Raw genomic sequence first — 16,043 nt, 5'->3', positions numbered from 1 at the left:
CCAGGAAAGGCCACACCAGCAAGATGCGTAGAGCAATTGTGTGCACAGCTGGGGGAAGAGCTCTCCAGGCAGAGGGAACAGCCAGGGCACAGACGGGAGGGAAACGGGGCTGCCTGCAAGTGAATGTGAAACTCTGGCTTCGACTCGCTCTGAGTGTTGTGGGCAGAAGAGAGACATGGTCTCCCAGCTGCTGGGGAGAAAATGGACGGTGTGGGCCAGGGAGGAGGAAGGAGGCCCGTTAGGAGGCGCCAGCCTGCAAGATGGTCTACAAACACACCTGTGTGACCCTGGCACATGCGGACGCATCTCTGGAAAGGGTACCGGGCCTGTGGGCTGCATGGCCAGGAGGGTGACAGTGGCCACATGGTGGCTGCTTCCCGAGGGCAGCCCCTGCCTTCCCCTGGGACAGAAATGGGGAGCACTGAGGGGGTGCCCAGGAGAGATTCGGCCTCTGCCCGGTGCCCTCCCTGCTGAGATTGCCTGGGCCAGACGCTGGGCTTCCTCCGTGACTCTCCAGGGTGGGGACCAGGGCTTCTGCCCACCTGTCCTCTCCACCCTGCCTGGCCCGGCCCAGCCACTGCTCACCTGCCATCCTGATGATGCAGAAGTGGCTGGTCCTGACGTGGCAGTGGAGGGGGTCGTGGCTGGGCTCAGGAAACCTCTTGAAGGTTGAGCCGAGGGGTGGGGTGTGGATGCGGGCGGTAGAGAGGAACCCAGGCATCTCCGAGGCTGGGGGCCTGAGACTAGAGGCACGGAGCAGCCCTCAGTGAAGATGGGGGTCCGCGGGGATGGGTGGGGTCTGGGGTGCGTGGTGTACACCCATGTGAAGTTGCTTCGTAAGATCTCAGGGTCCGGGGTTCAGTAGAGAGAAGTACGGCCTGGAGCGTCACGTGGGTGGCATCAGGGTAGAAATGGTCTCTAGGTAGCATTTAAAGCCAGGAGCTGGGGGAGATGGATGACAGATGGGCAAACTGATGGAGCTGCTCAACCTTTTCACCCCTTCTCGCCGGGGACCCCCCAGACCAGACCGTCCGCCCTAAGGAAAGCTGGGCAGCAGCGAGGCAGAGGGCCCTGGTGGCCGTAGGGGGCCAGGAGGAAGACGGGGGTGTGCTTCCTGACAGGCATCTCCCCTGGGGGTCCGGGGTGCTCTCTGCAGACAGGAACTGTCAGCCCACATTAGCGGGGCCGCTCTGCCAGGCCCGGGGCAAGGGGCGCCGAGGCTGTGCTCGGCCTGGGGGCTCCCCTCTCTCCCTGGTCTGGCCAGGTCAGCGGAGGGCGCTGAGCAGCCGGGAGAGGCCGTGTGCTGCCCCTGCCATGGCCAGTGCCAACTAATCAGGGGCACAGTGGGTACCGGGAGGCCGGGCCAGGCAGCATACGGCTGGGCTGCCGAGGACACAGCTACTGGCCCCAGCCCAGCCTGGGAGGGGCCTGTGGGCTGAAGAGGGCCCTCAGTGCCCACTCCTGAGATAAGAGACAATCCCCAGCAAGGAGTCTGCAGCCCTGCACCCTCCACCTCAGGGGAGGCCTTGGTTTCCTCCCCAAGGTTGTCAGGGCTCACTCCCTAGAGGGTGGGCCTGGTCCTGTGCCACTGAAGGTACCCCCCCACTGGGTACCTTCCTGCCCTTTTACTCCTTCTTCAAACGTCCTGTGCCCCCTCCTGTCTGAAGCCTCCTCAAAGTACGTCGTTAGTGGCCCTTCCCCTCGGCCCTGATGCTTCCATTAGAGCACACGTTCCCCGGCCCAGAGCTCCTGGCTTGAGGGTCTGCCTGCAGAGACGGGGCTGCATCTGCGTCTTCTCTGTGACCCCACAGCTGACCCAAGGCCCGGCCCCATTGCCCCTTAGTGGATGCTACTTTGGGTGAACGGATGAATGGATGAATGAATGCATACACAGTGCCTCTCTCCCTTCATCTTGTGTCCTGTCCACGAATCACTCCTTCCTGATTTGCAGAACAGAACTTGACCCCGGCAGAGGAGGTGGCGGTAGGGGGCGGGGGGCGGGGGGTACCTTCACCCCACCCCCACCCCAAGCATCTCTCCTCTCACAGTCCCGGCTGCTCTTTACTGTTCGCAAGCCAGGTTCTCATCAGATGTTCTGGCCAGATGCTCTCCCGCCGCCCCCCACCTCTTCTGAAAGGCAGCAGCCCTGGGGAAATCGGGCCCCTCCACTGCCTCTTCTCTCTTCTCTCCCCACCTTCCTCCTCCCTTCCCTTCCTTCCTTGGGGGCTTCCAGACCTTTCTTCCTCAGGGCAGCTGGGGGACCCTTGTGGGATCCAAGGACAGACAGTCTGAAGTCCAAGGTCCTGCACCCCAAGTCCCATTAAACACACGTACAGAGTGGAAGTGCTGAGATTCTCATGCAAGCTCTGTTTCAAGGTTCCCCAGCCCCACCGCCAATAGATGCGGAGTATGAGACCCCCACGTGATCAACGTACGGTGTTTGCACCTTCCCTGGGCACCTTCTAGGAGCAGATGTCATAAGGATGTTTTGCTGCCCCACAGCCTAGCGAGGAAGGGCTGAGACCCCATTTTATGGATGGAGAAACTGAGGTCCGAGAGGTGGAGCCACTGGCCAAGATCCCAGGCACAAACGCTGGTCTAACTGCTCTGGATGCAGCAGTCTGTAGCCTCAACACTGGGACCCTCCCTCTGTGAAAAGGGCAGGGATGGGGCAGTTCACAGGGCACATGTTCCACACCTGGCACTGCAGATTAACCCACATGATGGTGCTGTGTGCCATCCCCCTTGTGCAGACAGGGGTCCGAAACAAAAGAAGAATCTTCCCCCAGGTCCTGCAGCTAATTAACACAGGACCAAGCTTTGAATGCTGGCAGGGTGACTCAGACACCACGCTCTGCACTAACCATTGCGCCATCCTCCTTCCTGCCCTGACTCATCCCCCTCGGGCTGCTTGGGGCCTGGCACCACGAGAACTCTGCACCCTGACAGTGAAGGGCGTTCGGAGGTCTGGGGCACACCAAACTTGGGGGTAGATGGGAAGAGAAGGGGCCTTGAGGGCATGACTTCAGCCCACGGGGTCTTTCTACTTTGACCTTGGATGTGGGCAGGGGTCTTTCCTGATGCCCTGCAGATGGAGTGGGCGGCTGAGATGGCTACACACTAAAAGGAAAGGAAGGAGGTTGTGAAAAGGAGCAAAAAGCTCTGGCCAGCTGTGTGGCCTTGGGCAGGTTACTCAACCTCTCTCTGACTCAGTTTCCCCATTTGTAAAGTGGGCATCACAATGGTACCAACATCCTAGGGCTGTTATGAAGGTGAAATGATACAGCCCATGTAAAGCATCTGATAAATTTTAGCCATTTATCTTTATTAGGAAATCCCTAGAAGATGTGGAATGCTCACCTTCCACCTCCCCATGACACGCAGTCCTCTGCCCAGCCCCACTGTTCCCAGGACAGCTCCTGCTCTCCACCTTGGCACATGCAATTCCACTCCGTCTGCAGGGACCACCCTCCCCAGCCCTCTGTGTCCTCGTTGAGCATCTTCCAAAACCAGCCTCTGCAAAGAGGTCCTGACGCCCCCACCTTCCACCCCCAATGCTCCCAGCACCTTCTTCATAATAGTAGCACCTGTTGGCCGCTTACTGCATACAGGGCTCCGTGCTAAGCTCTCTACACACCTGAGGGCATTTCACCCTTACAAAACCGTATGGAAATTGCTATTATTAACCCCCTCTTATCGTTGGAGAAATAGAGGCCCAGCGTCCCACAACAGGCAGGTCAAAGAACTAGAACCGGGGCCTGTCAGCACAGAGTAAGTCTCCAGTCCTGCCTGCAGCTGGGGCCGGACAGGAGCCTCACCCACAGCACTGTCAGCTCTGCCTCCCTGTCCCTGGGCCCTGCCCAGCCCAGCCCCATCCCAGAGGCCCCTGCACAGAGGTGGCTTCTTGCTGACCCAGGGGTTGTTAGTTGGACTGGGCTCCAGGAAGGGGGCAGGGGCCCAGGCGAGGATCAGCAACCCCAGCAGCTGCCCCTGCGCTCCCCAGGCCTCCCTCCCAACCCCCTGCACAGGCTGGGCAGGGGTGTGCAGTGGCAGGGTGCAGATGTGGGCCAGCAGCTCAGACTCAGCCGGCTCAGGCTTTAGCAGAACTGCCCTAGTTTCTTACTGGAGAAAAAAGCACTTTTCATATTTAAATGGCTTGGCCAATGGGCTTTGGGAGGCACTGCAGCTGATTGGGGGGTGTATAGGCTGGGTGAGGCCTGGAGTCCGCTGGTGCCAGGAGGGGGCGCTTTCAGAGATAATCCAGCCCCATCTTGCCAAGGCCCAGAAAGGGATAGCAACTTATGAAAGGTCACACAGCGAGGAACCAGAACCCAGCCTCCTGACTGGCAGTCTAGTGCTTCTTCCCTCCCTCCCTAACCTCCTCCCATGCACTATCTCCTGCCCTTTATCCACCAATGGTTCAGTGGCCAGGACAGACCTGGCAGGAGTAGAGTGGAGGGACATATTTTTAACGAGGTTCTGTAAAGAGCACCACGACTCCCAGGTGCCCCAACCATCCTGGACAAAGTCAGAACCACACATCTAATCAGTTCCTCCTCCTCCTTTGTGCAAATAGGGAAACTGAGGCCCAGAGACACCCAGGGGCTTCCAGGTCACACAGCAGGCTCCCTGCAGAGCTAAGAAGTAGAAATTACATTCCCTGACAACCCAACTGAGTCTTCCTCGTTGGTCGTGTTTTTAAACTACTTTTTAAATTACAGGCAGCCGCCCCCCTCTCCACAGCTTTGCAATTAATAACCCATAAATTTCACTTTGCCTAGTCCCAATTCTCTAGCCTGCCATCTAGTGGCCACATTGAAAGCTACAGGCTATTGTTGAAAAGAAGGCGTCCCAGGGCAGAAGCGGCTCTAAAGATAAGTAAATGGGAGGACCTGGAATGTTCATGGAAACATCTAAGAAAAAAGAAGGCAACCAACCAAACTTCTCGAAGAGACACTTCTAAGACTGTGCCCCGCCCCCCATGCCGCTCATTCCCCAGTGACCCTGGGCAGAGCTCCTGGCACCTGGGAAGGACGCTGCCCCTTCTGTAAATGAGGGTCTGGATCAGAGGACCTGCTCCAACAGCCTGAGGCTCCTGTTAATCAAGCTGCTCATGAAGACGGATTTATCTTAAGGTCCCTTTCCAGGGGGACGCATCGGTTATATTTTGGATCCTGGAGCGCTGTGCCTCCAGGTTCTGAGAAAGCAAGATTCGAGATTCGTCTGTCAGCTGAGAGGCAGAATCAGCTCGGAGTGGAAACAGAACTGCCCACCTCAGGCCACCCTGGGCCTCCCAGCGAAGCCTATTAGAAGGAAAGAGGCCCCTAAGGAAAGAGCCGAGCTCCTCTCTGGGCCCTTGGGGCTACCCAGCCTCCAAAATCGGAACCTCCAGGAGCGCAGGGCCCAGCCCCGCCCTTCTCCAGAGAAGTGAACGGACTGGCTCTGGGGACCTGGAAGTGACCCCTACAGCCGGGAGCTGCAAATGAGCTCCTCACGCGGGCAGCGAGAGAGGGCGAAAAGGGCAAGGAGGAGAGGCACGTGGGCCCACACCCCGCACACGTGCACACACATATACATACAGCACATGGTCTCTCATAGATACAGAGACCCTCACACCCACACGCGCGCACACACGCGCACAGGTGTACAGAAACCCACCCGGAGAGAGAGGCCCATACCCTGTGTGTGTATCCTGTCTGCCCCCCACCCAGACCATCTCTTCTGAAATGTCCTGTCACGTCGCTGCTCCCATGCCTGTCAGATCCCGAGACCTGACGGGGGACGCAGAATGCAGGATCGTGTACAAACGCCCCTGTGTGACATCGGCACATGCACCCGCATCTCTGGAAAGGGTACCGGGCCTGTGGGCTGCATGGCTAGGAGCGTGACAGTGGCCACACGGTGGCTGCTTCCTGAGGGCAACCCCTGCCTTCCCCTGGAACAGAAATGGGGAGCACAAAGGGGGCGCCCAGGAAAGATGCAGCCCCTGCCCGGTGCCTTCCCTGCTGAGGTTGCCCAGGCCAGATGCTGGGCTTCCTCCGTGACTCTCCAGGGTGGGGACCAGGGCTTCTGCCCACCTGCTCCTCTCCACCCTGCCTGGCCCGGGCACGGCTCACCCAAACTACCAGAGCAATCCTCTGTGTCCACTCCACTTCTGCCAGGCGTTTCTAAAACACTCCCTTGCCAGGTCAATCCCCACGCTCTGCTGGGTCTCAGCTGACTCCACCTCAGACCCCCAGTGCCCCCCACTCTGCCCCTCCCTGCACCCCCATAAGCTCCACATGCCTGGCACCCCTCCGTCTGAGCACTGACTGCACAGAACAGCTACTCGATAAACTTGGCCAGCGGGTCCACTTCGCACCTATTTACTGAGCGCTTTCCACACACCAGGCATAGTTCTGGGCGCTGAGGGAACAAAGTCTGCCTTGTGGTTAGTTTCCCAGTAGGAGGTGGCGCCTGAGAGAGAGGAACATGCACCCCTGGGCAAGGTGGGCTGGTTAGAAACAGGCTCCAGTTTAGTCCCTCCCACTAACCTGCTGTGTGACCTTGGGCTGGTCATGGCCCTCTCTGGGTCTCATTCTCCACACTTGTTAAAAGGGGTAAAGATGGTTTTGAACAAGTTAATCTTTAAGGAGACTTCTAGGCTTGGTGGCAAGTGGGAAGGACAGAGACAGTCTGCCACCTAGGATGGCCTCTCTGGATGTCCCTTCCCTGCCCCCGAGGGAGTCTCCCCAGGACAGTGGGAGGGGCAAAGGTGATATAGCTGAACTGCCCCTCCCCCCCCACAGCTTTGGTTCTCACCGCTCACCCCCAGCCCCACCCCCATCTCTCAACCCCCCCCCTCAGGACCTTCACAGCAACTCTCAGGGGCCCCTGGAGTTTCCCATCACGTCAAGGCTCATGTGTGGGGAGGTGACCTTGTATATGCGACCTTGAGACTCCAGCACTCCAGGACCCCCTATGTAATTCACCCAACCTGTGCCAACCTGCCCTCCCAGGTCACCTTGCTCCACAAATATCCCAGAGCACAGCCTCCACTGCCCAGCCAGGCCTGTGCGGGCTGACCAACACGCTCTGTGAGCCCAGAGTCAGGCTGGCCCCACAGGCACTCACAGCGGACGGCTGCAGAGAGGTGGGCAGGGCGAGTGGCAGGGACCCCCAAGGCCCCAAGCCTGGGTATTGGCAGAGTGGGGTCAGTGGTGACTGTGGAGGAGGACGAGGTGCCAGGAGCCCTCTCACCTTCTGCAGATTGGGAAACTGAGGCTCAGGCAGGGAAGAGAAGCAAGGGGTCAGACAGAGCCAGGGAAAGAGCTGGGCTTAGGACAGACATAACTCTGCTCAGATCCCTGCCTTGCCCCTGAATTGCTGTGTGACCTTATGCAAGCCACTTAACCTCTCTGAGCCTCACATAGGTTGTTCAGAGGGTTAAGTCAGCCAGCGGCATGTCAAGAGCCTGGCACACAGGAGGTGAGTAGATGCTCCTAAAAGTTCCTGACGTTCCCCATCAGGCCTGAAGCCCCCTGCAGGCAGGGCCCTCCCCCTCTCCTTCCCTAGATCCCCATCCCATTCGAGACACAGGGCAGTGGAAAGAGTCAGGAGACCTCCTGGGCAAGTAACCTCAAGTCTCCAAGTCTCAGTTTTTTCATCTCAGTTTTTCATGAGACTAACCCACCTCCCGCCAGGGGGACTGCAAGGCTCCGAAGAAGTCACAGAGATGAAAAGCTTTGAGAGCTGGATGATTCTGGGCAGGTGTCAGGGGTTTTTGTTATCAGATAACCTCTCTCAATACTAGGTGGGCGGACAGATGGACGGGCAGCCGGTCAGATGGGGGAGTGGGTGGATGGACCTATGGGGGATGAACCTATGGAGGGGGTCAGTGGGTGGGTCGGGAGCTCGAGCTCCAAGTCAGCACAAGTGGGGGGTCTGGGAGCCCCTCCCCAGTGGAATGCTGCACGACACCCTCCCTCAAACCAAGCAGCTTCTTTTCACACACCTGCCACCTTGACAGCCCCCCCCACAAGGAATCTTGTCCCCAAAAAGCCAGTATTTGCTGCAGTCTAAGTCCTTTTGGGACCCAGAGGCGCCAGGGCCACCTTCCAGCATCTTCAGGCCCAAATAGTGCACCGTGAACCCCTGGCAGCAGGGCCCACATCTGTCCAGTCACTGAAGGATCCCGTGCCCAGCACAGGCCTGGCATGGGGAGATGCCGGTCAGTCTCTGCTGAGTGAGTGAGTGCCCTGGGGCAGGGGAGGGGGCACCAACTCACTGGGCACACGGTTGATGGCTTTGAGGGGCCTCAGGACACGCACGGTGCGGATGGCCGACAGGTTGATGTTCTGGAGGTCCAGGGAGTACTCGACCATCCTGCGAAGAGAGGGGAGAAGAGTGAGGCCCAGAGCACGGGGACAGCAGGGCCACGGCCGGGCCAGCCACGCCCACGCCTGCCTGGACAGGGTAAGAAAAGTGGTCAGAAACCCGGCTAAGCCCCAGTCAGCCCTCTGGCCTTGGGCTGTCTCCTTGGGCCCGTCTCCTTCTCTGTAAGCAGCGCAGGTGACATCCACCTCGTGGACTGCCCTGAGGGTTCCGGTAGATGCGGCCAGGGGCAGAGGGAATGGAGGGGCAGAGACCCTGCGGCCCCACCGCATGCCCAGCACTGTGCCAGGCGGCTCCTGCCTCCGCTTCCAGGGCAGCCTCTGAAACAGGGAGGATTCGCCCCATTCCTCAGAGGGGAGCATGGAGGAACTGCCGAGAGGCCCCCAGGCTGAGCCCAGACGGTGACAGGACATCACAGTCACAGCAGCAGCAGCGTCTGCGAAGATTTTGCTGAGGGCAGAGGCCGGAGTGGAGCCCCAGTCCCTCCGTCTCCCCAAGCCCCCAGGGGCCCCCCAAGCCAGGGTTAGACGCCCAGATTTATGAAGAGATGAGGCTGTAAGAGAGGTGACATCACGTGTCCCAGGTCACCCAGCAAACGGGTAGAGGCTCAAGCCAGGAGTCACACCAGTTCTGCCCCCCTCCACCCCCTCACACCCATCCCCCACTCCCCAACTCCCAGCTCCGCTGCCGGCTCAACGAGGCCAGGCGCAAACTGTACTTGGTCTGCAGGAATAACCCCTCTCCTGGGCACGCAAGGCGGCCGGCTCCAGCCTCGCAGGGCCCACTCCCGGCCTTTCTCCCACTGTCCCTTCTGCCTGCAACACCTCCATCATCTCTGTCCATTGAAACCTTCCTCAGGTTCTGTGCAGATGCCCCTGGAGTCCTGGAAGTTTCTCCACACCTGTGTCCATGATGAACCAGGCCAGTCTAGGTGCTGACTCAGACCGGCCCCTACCCTCAGGCGTCCGCACTCAGGCAGCGGAGAGACCGAAAAGCAAAGACAGCACTGGAGCCCTCACCACTGCCTCAGTTCTCATCCTCGGGGCCTCACCAAACAGGTCCCCCTCCCCTTCCAGTCTGCCTCCTCCAGGAGGCCTCCCCAGATCTCCAGGGGAGGCAGATCTCCGGTGTCCCCTCTATAGTTTCCTGCACGTCCGTCAGACCCTTCCTGCTCAGTTGCTTCTTGCCCCCCGTTTCCCCCTCTGAAAGACAGGCCCCAGGGGCCTGCAGCCCCAGCCTGACCCCAGACATCCCAGTCACCGGACCTGGGCCCCCCACCCTGAGACTCCGGCACTGCTGCCAGCTCCACCTGTCGCCGCCATCAGCGGGAAGTGAAGGCTTTTCCTACACACCCTGCAAACCTGTCCAACTGTTGCGGAGCCATCGCCCCCTCCCGCTGCTTGAAGAGTAATTGAGTGAAAGCTCTGTCTCCCTGAAATGCCTCCATCCATCATCTCCCGGCTTTCTGGGGCACAGGCTCCGGCTCCCATGCTTGTGTGCTCTCTCTCTCTCCTTTTTCACACACACACACACACACACACACAAATGCAACACGGAATCAAACGTCTGCACACAACCATTGGTGCGCACACACGTACACACTCACTCCTTGGACACCCTCAGCCACACTCACTCCTACCAGGGCCCAAATTCAGATGAAGGGACATGACAAAAAAAGTGACAGAGACCTAAGAACTGGAGACGGAGACCAGGGGTCCCGAGGAGGGGGCAGGAGGGGGGTCAGTGGGGGCAGCAGCCAGGCAGAGAGGGTGAGGGCTGAGGCGCCCAGGGGTAGTGGGTGATCTGGGAAAGGGGCGCCGAAGGCGTGGGGCGGCGTAAGGATTCCGCGCGTGGGTGAGCCACGCCGTCATGTTCGTATTTGGTGGAAAGAGCTCTCCAGGCAGCCAGGGAGATGTGTGTGATAGAAGCACTGCGGGGGCAGCACACACGGGCACACAAACAGGCTCTCACACTGGCGCGCGCACGCGCACGCGCGCACGCACACACACACCAAGCCTAGGAGAGCCACCCCATGGCAGGCAGCCCCTCCCCCAGGCCCCAGCCTCTCAAACACAGACCCTCTTCCTTCTCTGCCTGGTTCTCTCCCTCCTGCCAGTGGGCTCGCTTTATGCTTTGCTGGGTGTGCTGGAGGTGGCAGATCCCAGCCCACGCCAGACTGAACCCACCCAGGTACTGCGTCCCAGGAGCCCCTGAGCACACCTGCCGAGACCCATCAAATCCCAGCCCAGGATTTCTTCCCATCCCGTGAAGTCTCACCACAGAGACAAACAGGTGCCTCACAGACGATGGGTAGACAGAAAAGCGAATGGTTTTTGAGGGCCTCCTGTGTGTGTTACCTGCGTTAGCCTGCTCGAGCCCCCTCTACATTTCTCAGATCCCACCTCATCCCTCTCTCTGCTGCCCTGGACCAGGCCGGGCCCACGGCTACAAGCCACACCAGGGCCTGCCTGCTGCAGGAGCCCTCAGGACACTCCTGCCTGGTCCCTGACTCTCCCGCCCCACGCAGCCACACGGGCTCTGTGCCCCTCCATCCCCCCTCAAGGAACCCATAGCCCACCGTCTGGGACTACTGGTTCTTAATTAAGTTGGGGGCACCCACCATGGCCCCTGCCCCAGGATAGGCTGGGAGGCAAGAACGGGAAACTACAGATGCGCTGTGTAGTCAGGTCCCATGGTGAGGATTCAGGTTCACCTTCCTTTCTCTAAAATAAGTGGGGCGGGGGGCCGGCCTCTGGGTCCTGAGTGAGATACAACTTATGGCTGGGTGTCACCGAGGCCCACAGTTACCCAGAGTTAGTAAGCTTTAGGGTCTGAACGCCTCCTAGACCCCACCTCATGGGAGGCTGATCTGACTCTTGTCCCCATCTCTGAAGGGGACGAAGCAGCCACAGCCTGACAGACCCAGAGCGACACAGTGACCCAGTCCTTCCCTTCACCTCTGACCCGATCCTCTACTACAAAAATTCCCCTAAGAATTAATCAGCCCTCAGGGTCCCCACTGAAAAGCCCTCAAGAGAAATTTCTGGGAGAATTTAGTGTCAAGATCTTAGCTCTGAGCTTCCTGGCAGTTGAGTCAAAAAGAGAATTGTGATGAGTCACTAAGTTCTCAGCAGCAGGAACGGTCTTGGCTTTGGGGGGTTTTGTTTGTTTGTTTGTTTTTTGGCTGCACCAGGCGGCTGGCAGGATCTCAGTTCCTAAACGTTTCTCCCAGGTCCTAACTCTCTCTTCTATACTTCATAAACCTATCTGGGTGGCGGGGGAGGGTGTCCTGCTGCAGCCGGGAGCGAGCCCAGCTGTAAATACTTTTGGTGATAAAGAGCAAATAGGGGCTTCCCTGGTGGCGCAGTGGTTGAGAGTCTGCCTGCCGATGTAGGGGACACGGGTTCGTGCCCCGGTCCGGGAAGATCCCACATGCCGCGGAGCGGCTGGGCCCGTGAGCCATGGCCGCTGAGCCTGCGCGTCCGGAGCCTGTGCTCCGCAACGGGAGAGGCCACAGCAGTGAGAGGCCCGCGTACCAGAAGAAGAAGAAAAAAAAAAAGAGCAAATAGCAGGTGCGCAGTGAGGAATCCAGTAGTTCTCGTTCCCTGAGAGGAAGAGGATAGAAAGCTGGACATTGGACAAGGCCGGGGAGAGAGGGGCTGAGCGAGTAGCCGGGAGGTAGGAACTGCAGGTTTAAGTCTCTGCCCTGGGATCACGCTGTCCTGACGGTGACTGTGCACCGACAAGCCCAACGCGGGACAGTCACTGACAGCTCCAGCACCCAGCCCTCTCTGCTGACAGCTGCAGCAGCCCCCTGCTTCCTCTCCACACGGCCCATCCTCCGTTAGTCCAAACCTCCTAAAACGCGAATCTAGGGACTTCCCTGGTGGTGCACTGGTTAAGAATCCGCCTGCCAATCCAGGGGACACAGATTCGAGCCCTGGTCCTGGAAGATCCCACGTGCCGCGGAGCAACTAAGCCCGTGCGCCACAACTACTGAGCCCAAGCTCTAGAGCCCGTTCTCCACAAGAGAAGCCACCGCAATGAGAAGCCCATGCACCACAATGAAGAGTAGCCCCCGCTCGCCACAACTAGAGAAAGCCCGCGCGCAGCAATGAAGACCCAATGCAGCCAAAAAACCCTCGAATCTAGCTGTGTCACTCCTGGCCTTAAACCCTCAATGGCTCCCCATTGCCCTTCAAGGCCCTGCAGTCTGGCCTCGGCCCCCTCCCCCCACCCCTTGCCCCTACTCCATGCACCTCGGGCACCAGGCCAGGCCCGCCGAGCTCAGCAAACACGCAATTCTCTGCCCCCTTTGCTTTGCGCGTTGCCTGTTCTCCTCGCTCTCATCCTTCAAGACGCCCTCCTCCATGAAGCCCTGCTCACGCCCTCCCTGCACGGCAGGCTGAATCCAACCCTCTCTGCTCTGGCTCCTTCCACACTCTGTTCACACCTCCTGTCTAGTTTGGGTTCCCCCAAAGCAGACTCAGCCAGGGGCTTGGGAGCAGCCGCTTATTCGGGGGTGATCCCAGGAGGCACAGAGAGAGAGAGCGGAGAGGGAACAGCCAGCGAGGGGCTGGTCATGGGCAGGTTACCCTGCAACTGGGCCGCAGTCCCAGCAGGGGCCCCCGGCGAGGGCGGGGCTGCAGCATTAGCCATCGCCTGATCGGCTGCTGGACGCTGGCCGGCTCCTCTCTCCTCAGACGCACCCCGCTCCAGCCCCGCCACGCAGAGCCGGCGCCCCGGGAATCTATGCAGCATGAAGAATGCCTGTGACAGAAGCAGCCACCTTCCACCTCCTTCCTCCTCCTCCCCGCTGGATGAAAGCTAAGGGAGCATCCCCCACCTCCAAAAAAAAAAGAGAGTGAAGAGGGCCGCTCTGCGGGTGAATAACCACCCGGCTGACTTCCCTTAGGCCCCAAGTAAGACACCACGTGCGGGAGCGAGAAATTAACCCTAATTACACGGTTACTTTATGGTGCAGCATCAGTGCTAAAAGTCTAAAAACAAAATCAACAAAAACCCCCACTGCCTCCTGCCAGCTCCCAAGTGCCTAATTAGGTAAGTAATTTTGCTTTAAAGCGAGCACTTTCGTCCTGACATCACCCCAGGAGGAGGCTGACTGCACCCAGCTCCCGGGTGGCATGTCATCTGGAGAGAGGGGCTCGGATGTGGCCGTGCTGAGGTGGGGACCGTGCCAGGGTGGGCAGGCAGGGCGGACATCTGCTCTCCAGGGCCATCCCCATGGATTCCTGCTGAGAGGCCACCCTGCCCCACTGCCAGCTCCCCTGGCTCCCGGGACAGGCCCGGAGACCCAGGCCTGGTCAACCAGTGGACAACCATTCCCTGGCCACCACGACTGGCTCAGGATGGGCCATGAGGGGCAGCCAGTCCTTGAGCTGGGACTGCAGGGAAGAGGTGCTCTTCCTGGCTAAGCCACCGCCAGGAAACCCGGAGGCACTAATGACCATCTTGCCTCCGTGGTGGCCCGAGAGTTTTGCCAACACAAAGGAAGGCCGAGGCCAGAACTGGAGAGAAGCAGGATCCTGACCATACGGTTCGAGCACTCCCTGCAGCTGCACCCGGATCCAAGAGCTGCCCTCTATTCTTCCCAGGCACGTGAGCCAGGACCTGCCCTTTGGGCCTTGGGGGTCATTTGAGTTGGGTTTCTGTCACTGGCAACTCAGAGTCCTGCTGATTCAGAGGGGTTTCTAGAGCACTCGCCATGTGCCAAGCACTTCACACCCCTTCCCACGGTGGGATGACGGCGCCCAATGCAGATGAGGAAGCTGAGGCTCAGACAGAACCCAGGTCACCCAGCTGAGTAGTGGGGGACCCAAGAGCTCTGCATGACCCCTCCCCACCTCATCAGTCATCAGGCCAGGCGTGAGCACCTCCCACAACTGGCCAGGTGGCCAGTAAGTACCAGTAAACTGGATCAGCAGCACGTGGAGTGGAGCCAACAGCCATGGGGCAGTGCTGCCCCATGGTTAGAGCATCGAGCCTGGCTTCCGATCCCAGCTCTGCTGCTAGCGCACCATGTGACCTTGGGCAAGTCACTGAATTGACCTCATGGGGGTGTGGGGAGGGTGAAATGCGTTCACATATGGGTTCAGTGCCTGGGACAGGGCCTGGCACAAGAAAGAGCCAGCTATTATTATATCACAGCCTCATTTGCTGCTTCGGTCCACGCTGGCCCACGAGTCACATGATGCCTGCTTAAACCCCTCCCTAGATCCCACCTCCTGCCGGGGAAAGCCCAGGCAGTAAGGGCCTCCGGAAGTTCTCTGACCGTGACCCCAGCACTGCCCACCGTTTGCCCTGCAGTCCAGAGACACCCACCATCTCAGTTTCCCAGAGTGCACCATGCTGTTTCCAGCTGACACGCCTTTTCACTCGCCAGTCCCTCTACCTGGAGTGCCCTTCCCGGCTGTCCAGATCCCACCCCCAGGCAGAACTGAACTGTCCTGCTCTGTGGCCCACTGTGCCTCTACTAGGGCAGCTCTGGCCCTGAGGGGTGCTGTCGTTGCCCCTGTTCCTCAGGGGCCAGCTCAGAGTCCTAGCCGAGTCCCCAGCCCCCCGCCCAGGGCCTGGCTTGGAGGCGGCTCCCTTGCCAGCTTGTCAAACAAATAACTTGAGGGACAAGATCAGAAAAGAAAAAAAAAGAAGCTTGGAGCTGACAAGAAGCACCATAAAATGACTGAGACTTAACATATTTCCAGGAAATACCCCTCCCAGGAGATGATTCTTATGTGTTGCTGATAAAAATAGGGTGTTTCCTCAATCTTTACAAGGGACCCACAGGGGCTTTCTTAAAATGTAACGTAAGATGTAGCTAATGGAAAGGAAGCTGAGATGCTGGAAATGGCAGATCATCTGTCAGGAGGCAGTTCTGTGATGACTCAGGCCTGTGTTGCTTGATAACTAGACCACCAGCCTATGCTACTGTGCTGGTACCCAGCACATAGTAGGTGTTCAGTGGAGGGAGAGAGGAAGGAAATAATGGAAAGAGAGAATTAGGGAGTGATAACATTAACCCTTGACTTTGGCCAGCGTGTGATGATTTATGGGTCATTTTTACCATATATCCTCACACGAATCCTATGAGGCCAGAAGAACAGGGTTGCTTTAGCCCCTGGACAAAGAAACTGATGCACTGAAACCAACTCAGGCCAAGTTCAGAGTAAAGGGGGAACTGGGGGCCACAAAGGAATCTGGGGACCTCAGCAGTAGGAGACCCTGGACCACCTCTCGACAAGGCTCCACTCAGGTGGCAACACTCCAGTGACTTTATCTCTGGGTAGAATTGCCAGATACATACAGGATGCCCAGTTAAGTCTGAACTTCAGGCAAACAACGATATATAATTTTTTAGCACACATCCCAAATATGCCTCCCGCAAAATTCAGCTCCCTTACTCCAGGGTAGTCTTGGCACCACGGTAGTTGGGCGCAGCCGCTGGAAACCAGACAGAGATTCTTTCGGCTCTACCACAGCTTGAGGGAAAGGTCCCTCTTCCGAGACTCACCCCACATCCTTCTGAGAGTCCTCCAGGGGAGATCAACTAGAATATTTTGGCCTCTGAAAAGGTAAAACCCTTCGTACTGTGAGTGAGCGTGGGCTCTGGGGACGATTGTACCTGAGCACATCCCAGATCTGGTCCATACGGG

At 58.6% G+C, this 16,043-nt stretch overlaps 1 protein-coding gene across 1 annotated transcript in view; it reads right to left on the bottom strand.

Moving 5' to 3' along the window:
* The window catches only part of CACNA1I (calcium voltage-gated channel subunit alpha1 I), a gene marked incomplete at both ends in the record, with an annotated part of 103,387 nt that overhangs the window by 56,658 nt on the left and 30,686 nt on the right, over positions 1–16,043 (bottom strand). The window contains one exon of the mRNA XM_082666860.1: positions 8,267–8,364. Coding sequence (XP_082522986.1) covers positions 8,267–8,364 — 98 coding nt within the window. The remainder of the gene's footprint in view (positions 1–8,266; positions 8,365–16,043) is intronic.

The sequence above is a fragment of the Grampus griseus genome (assembly GCF_964374135.1).
Source record: "Grampus griseus genome assembly, chromosome: 11".
Taxonomy (NCBI): domain Eukaryota; kingdom Metazoa; phylum Chordata; class Mammalia; order Artiodactyla; family Delphinidae; genus Grampus; species Grampus griseus.
The sequence above is the reverse complement of the archived record's forward strand: the minus strand, read 5'-3'. Positions and strand labels throughout refer to the sequence as shown.